General features: G+C 48.8%; 3 protein-coding genes across 3 annotated transcripts; 1 reads left to right on the plus strand and 2 right to left on the minus strand.

Annotated features, from left to right (window-relative positions):
- Window positions 1–63: 63 nt before the first annotated feature.
- LACBIDRAFT_237036 (uncharacterized protein) lies at window positions 64–905 on the plus strand (the record flags this gene model as incomplete). Its single annotated transcript, XM_001883647.1, has 3 exons — window positions 64–159; window positions 216–585; window positions 643–905. 3 exons carry the CDS (start codon window positions 64–66, stop codon window positions 903–905), a joined length of 729 nt encoding a protein of 242 aa, XP_001883682.1.
- A 440-nt stretch (window positions 906–1,345) lies between these two features.
- LACBIDRAFT_329602 (uncharacterized protein) lies at window positions 1,346–2,372 on the minus strand (the record flags this gene model as incomplete). The annotated part of the gene is made up of 6 exons (XM_001883767.1): window positions 1,346–1,357; window positions 1,399–1,412; window positions 1,527–1,710; window positions 1,762–2,017; window positions 2,054–2,063; window positions 2,267–2,372. The coding sequence occupies 6 exons, from the start codon at window positions 2,370–2,372 to the stop codon at window positions 1,346–1,348; spliced, it is 582 nt and encodes a 193-aa protein (XP_001883802.1).
- Window positions 2,373–3,026: 654 nt separating this feature from the next.
- LACBIDRAFT_302889 (uncharacterized protein) lies at window positions 3,027–4,706 on the minus strand (the record flags this gene model as incomplete). Its single annotated transcript, XM_001883768.1, has 8 exons — window positions 3,027–3,194; window positions 3,247–3,441; window positions 3,496–3,649; window positions 3,702–3,850; window positions 3,904–4,230; window positions 4,287–4,397; window positions 4,448–4,636; window positions 4,686–4,706. The coding sequence occupies 8 exons, from the start codon at window positions 4,704–4,706 to the stop codon at window positions 3,027–3,029; spliced, it is 1,314 nt and encodes a 437-aa protein (XP_001883803.1).
- Window positions 4,707–6,000: the final 1,294 nt, after the last annotated feature.

Here is a 6,000-nt window from a genome sequence, read left to right on the forward strand (position 1 = left end):
CAGGCCAGTTGGCTTTATACTGTTTTATGACTGGCTATCTGTGCGTCTTGACTTCTACATTTTATGCAATGCTCCTGCTCACAATGCATCCACAGAGATGTCATCTCCTTCTCGGCAATTTTCGTTTGGTGCGGTTTCCAAACGGGTAACTTTGTCCAGGTATCTTCTCATCACCTCCTCCGCTTATCACACGACCCACGCTTTCTCCCCTCCAGCTTGCTATCGCCCTAGCGCGTCTCTTCAACGGACCTTCGGGGTCCCGAGACACTTGGTTCCACAGAGCCGATCAACAAGCACTAACCTCGCTAATCTCCTTCAACGCAGGCGCGTTCATAGGGCGCATTGGCGACCGTGTGGGTGCCCACAAGCGTATATGGCTCATCGGCGGCACCTTCATCCAGGCTATGCTTACCATGGCTGCTGCTATCATTTTTTGGAAGAGCGGCCAACCGAGTATATCGAACGCTAGAGACGATCCGGCGTGGATAAGCGTGGAGACGTTCGTTGGTCTCGCATTCATGAGTGCTAGTCTGGGTGTTCAAGGTATCTTGGGGAAAAGACTAAATACTCATTTCGGAACTACCAGTATGTATTGATTTTTTTCTTCCTATCTCTCCATGCTATTGCTAACAACCGTTACAGTCGTACTCACAACTATCTGGGTGGAGCTCATGTCTGACCCACGCCTCTTTCGTCTCCGACAACGCGTGACGACGCGAGATCACCGACTTATCGCTGCAGCCTCTCTATTCACCGGTGCCTTCGTCGGCCGCGCCATAGTACAGAAAATTGGTACCGCCGGAACGCTGGGAATTGGCGTTGGCTTCAGGATTCTCAGCTGCTTCACGTGGCTTTTCGTACCCACCAAGCGTGGTATCATGCTCCCTCCCACCGACGCTGAGTGATACGCGTTCTCACCAACTTCACCAGCTTCTCACCGAGCGTAACACGGCCCCATTAACCATGTCGTTATTGAGTCTAACGCGTCCCCGTGTTCCAACCAATACGCCTACCATACCCCCCTCCCCTGGCTGTGGAAATAGGCCTTTGCTTCTCGCTCTCTTGCTTCTTGCTTCCATCTGGTTCGTCCTATACGTTTATTCACGACCTTTTTTTTTGTTGCTGTAGTTGATAGATATCTGTCTCACTATTTTGGCATCTTAGACCAACAACATTTGTCAAACATTTGCATTTTGTATCTCTATACCGATATTCATGAATCATAATTTATCTAGACGTCTAATGGCAGTTTCCGGCCTTGTGAAAAGGTGGACGCATGATCCTTGAAGATAAGCCAAAAAAATCATGGTATGTGTCTCATCCCCGGCAAATCGTGCGGTCAAATTTATCCAGCATTCTAAGTACTTATTGTGCATATTAACTATATAACCGTCTTACAGACGCCATACAAACTGTAGTGTTAAACAGCATAGTACGTTGGCTATGAGGCAGCTATGTAGTTTGCGACCGTTCAAATGGTCTGGGGGTCGCTATGAATCAGCGGCTGAACAAATGTTTAAAATCACCCGAACTCGGAGTGAGACGTTTTCGCTCAACGACAAGAAGTGACAAAAGTATGTCATCGAAGTGCTTTTGCCCTGATGGAAAAACTTCTAGCTGGGCGAGGGGCGCTGGTTCATTCCGTTTTCGCATAGCCACTACAGGGTAAAATTTAGCTATGATGGTGCTTCCTGGGGCGGTCAGACGACACTAGACGAGGGATGAGGGCTCATTACACTGCTTGAGTTATTATGAACGCACTGTGTAGGGGTTCGTTGCAGCGCTCCACACAAGGACCGCTCTTCTATTCGCAGCACGCCCATTGGGTGACCAGATCCAACTCGCCTGCATCAGGGTATTGATTAGCACTCCAACAGCAGGCCTAACGAAGATTTCGACAAACTGTTCTGCGAGAACCATCCTTATTAACAACAGATGATAGTGGAAGCTCGTTACCACGAACACAAATGCTGTCTGCCCTGTCAATGATTCCCATTCTGCGCTTATAGTGAACAAACTAGCCAACAAGTCTCATATGAAGAGAAAAACTCACTCAAAATCGCCTACGAACTCGCCAAATTCGTTGGCTCCGCGCCGAACGGTCGTGATGTGGGACAACGGCATGAAGCAGTTAACGTTCACGGTTATATGATATCGAGGTCGAGTATCTTGCGCGTGAGGGGATGGAACGAGAATCATGGAATTCAGAGAGCTCGGAGAAAAGGAATACGTGATCGTCTCCGTTGGTAGCTGGGCTGTTTCATACCTGGAAAGAGGGATTCAGTCGACGATGTACGGAGTGGGAAGAATGGCCCTACTCGGGTGGGTTTTCGGTCGGAGTTGGTTGGCGTGGGGGAGCGGGCTCTGCCCATGTGAGGACGACCGCTTCAAAAGCAGAAGGGGGTAATGGAGTCGACATGCGAACTAGTAGTGGTTTGAGTTATTTATAGTGATGCCTGAGGGCTCTCCAACTGGTGGGAGAATTGTTGCAAACTCTGAGCCACCGTACAGCCCAGTTCGAATCATTACAAGATGTCGACAGTTGCTTCCGTGACCCGAAGACATCGTTCCCGCTTCATCTCCACGGGTCAATCCGAACAAAAATCGAGCGCAGTACTCTGAGTAGTCCGAAATTTATAGGGACTTGACTCGGATTTGGGAGAAACATCGGAGGAGCCAAAATTATCCAAGACGAATCGCAGAGAGCACGTTGGCAAGAACACATCATGCAGGGAAGGCGAGGAAATGCAACAAGAGTCGACTCGCAGGTACTGTTGGCATCTGATGAAGAGAGTATGTTTCGCTGGTGTTTGGGGTATGAAAGGAAGTAGGTAAAGGTCCAAGTCACGGGATCGTAAATCTCAACAATATTTTCAACAAAGCTTGGAGAGAGCATAAATGTTTGCCGCCATCTAAAGCTTCTGACTTAAATATATGAGGTCGTCGACGCAATCACCATGGAGGGATTGAGAAGCACATAAAGATAACAATGCATCAATTTCTAGTCAGACATCCTTTACTTCACCTTAAATCTCCTCAATCTTGAAATCTTCATTGTCCTCATCCACTGAAGCTGAAGGTGCTGGGGGCGAAGCCACATCCGTCTGATCCAACTCATCCAACTCCTCTGCCTCGGCGATCTTAGGTTCGTCGCCATGGATAAGCTGCACAAGCCTCTCAATATGTTCAGAGATCTGTTCACTGTCTTTAATACATAATAGAAAAAAGTCAAGAAAGAGTGGGCACCTTGTCGACCGTCTCTGCCATATGCGCTGCACGCACGATCTCATAGACGCCGTGTTGACGGAGGTAATCACGTCCCCAGCGAGTGTGGCATAGCAAGAGGAGGGTCTCTACGTGTGTGAGCCGGATAGTGGGATCGGACTCGCGAGTTTTCGTGGGCGGTAGGAATTGGAGTGGTTCGAGGAGCTTTTCTTGGTCCTGTCCTTGGAGTTGAGGTAAGTAAGAACACAAAGGTAAAAAGTGGATACGAACGTCGAGTTCGAATTCTTCGGGTCCGGCTAGAGGGAGCAACAAGTAGGGAAGGGCGTCGATTCCACGTGACTGGAGCTTGGAAGGGGGGACGGAGACTAGGGCGGATTCAGGGCTGAGGATTGCTTTGTGGCCTGCTGCGTGGAAGGAGCAGTTCCTTTGATGGAGAAGGATGAGACCGGATGAAGCTAGACTGCTGTTACACGTACTTGATCGTAGATGCGACGCCACCTCTGCGAATGGTGTTTTTGTGCTCGGTGAAGGGCACAAGTTTTGCGAGGGCGTACTCTAGATCGGTTTCGGGTTTGAGGACGTTGGTAGGTTGCGGGGAGAGAAAAAAATTGCGGCCCGTAGGTGACTGAAAGAGTGTAGGATAAGTATATCATGGTGAAATGAGATGGAATTTCATACCATACTCATATTCGCAAAAACGCTAGCAAGAAAATGAAGCTCTCCTTTCCGCTTTCGTTTCGACAGATCTTCAGATTCCCCAACAGTAGCTCCGTCAACGAAAGCATCCAGTAAGAGGGGAAGGGCCATGACTTGTTGAGGTTCACCCTGTGGATATGGAACGGGGGCTGGACATGATCCACATCTTGATTCTGTCGGATACAAGATGTTGTTTGCAAGAGGAATAACGGATATTTTGAGAGTCAGCAAAACAGAGCATGCGCCCGATGATGCTGTGAGATTTGAAAGCAGCATCGACGCGAGATCTGCAAGAATCGACTGAGGTTCCTATGTTTGTTGATCAGTGAATTCAATTCTTTCAAGGAGAAGCATGTCAAACACACTATAATGTACGAGACAATAAAGCTCAAGAACGACGGTTCCGATAACGGTGTAAGCAGCAACGGAGAGTCCGAGAGATTGATCAGGGCTCGGAAAGCATCATGAGCGACATTCTGCAGTGAGGTAAGCTCAACTTTCGATTGAACACATACAAGAAACTAACCAGCTGATCCCGACAAAGAAGTTTGATATCCCGAATGATATCACTTTCTTTTGCCTTTTGTAAGCCCCCAGCTGAAACCCCTCCAAAAAAAATGTCTCGATGAGGTGAACCCTTCAGGGTTTGAGGCAGAAGATTTGACAAAGCAATTTGCCTGACTTGAGGGTTTCTGTCTCGCAAAAAAGCGATGAGCTGGGGTGGTTATTGAATGGGCACTGTGAGGAGACATTGGCAGACCAACCTCACGCAGCTGGGTGTCCATGATGTCCAATATTGGTGCACGTGAGCCACTTTGTACAGCTATTAGTCAGCACTATCATTCTGAAGTCCGAGCTCAATACTGTGTCCGACGACGACAGCATTCATGGTCAGATGGCCAGCTACAACCGGACGCGCTATGTCGAAGAACTGTTAGATAAGACGGAATCACAGCCCCCATCGTTCACTATCCACTTACACCCCGAGTATTGGGTCCTGAACAATGGCTCAAAGTTTCTCTACCACAACCAAATTGCGGTCCGACTACCCACTTATTCACTTCGTTGTTGCCGTCTGACTCTCCGAATTAGTCGCTCCTAGACGACATACAGGCACACCGAATACCCGTCGACTTTCTGGAGCTGTTTGACTCTGCCAATGTTCCGTTCTACGATGGTGTGTCTATAGTGCAATACGGTGGCACAACCTTTGAGACTCACAAATTCCAGGCTGTATGGTTGTGGAGCTACTGGACTATCGTCCACAGCGTAGCAAGGAGCCTACACCCGATAAACCAGATAGGACTCGCGTCATTCTCCATCCAAATTCGGAAACCCTTTGGGCAGACATATGTGCGATGAACAAACGTCACGGTAATAAGTGGACGGATAAGGATGCGTTGGAAATTGAAGCCAAGCTTCTGGCATGTGCAGTTCTCATCGTCTTCTGCAATCCCTTCTCACGTACCACCAGTTAGCCACTTCACCACCCCTGTGTCTCGATCCAGATCCACATCTAACACGTATAGCAAATCATGTGTTGAGGGTATCCACGCCCACAGTCCCCATTTCGCTCAAGCGGAAAGCAGTTGTATTGGAGCCTGAAGAAGATGAAACGGAAAAGATTCGAAGAGCAAAGATAATGGCATTTTTGACACCGCGACTGAGCAGAAATCATGTCCCAAGGTATCCTAAATTTGTTTTACTGCAGGTCTTGTATTAATTGCTTTATAAATTCAGCTATCGTCTACTGGATGCTGTAAACAATACTCGACATGCGAAGACGGCCCAAGGTGCCCCCACTCAAATACCCGGCCACCAGTACATGTCAACGCCCCCCCAACCGTCTCCCGCTCCACCTACGCCTGCCACGATGGCCCAACACGCACATTCTCCTGACGATTCTCCAGACAAAACGGCAATCAAGATCAAGAAAAGACCAAACACACCTCAGATGCCAACTGGGTTCGCTCGTGCAAACGGCTCTCATACGCCCATCCCCCCACAACCAACGCATCACTTTGTTCATCAACACGCTCCACAGCCAACGCCAGCTCCAGGTGCGCATTCGCCGATGCA

This window comes from Laccaria bicolor, genomic scaffold (assembly GCF_000143565.1).
Source record: "Laccaria bicolor S238N-H82 LACBIscaffold_22 genomic scaffold, whole genome shotgun sequence".
Lineage (NCBI taxonomy): Eukaryota > Fungi > Basidiomycota > Agaricomycetes > Agaricales > Hydnangiaceae > Laccaria > Laccaria bicolor.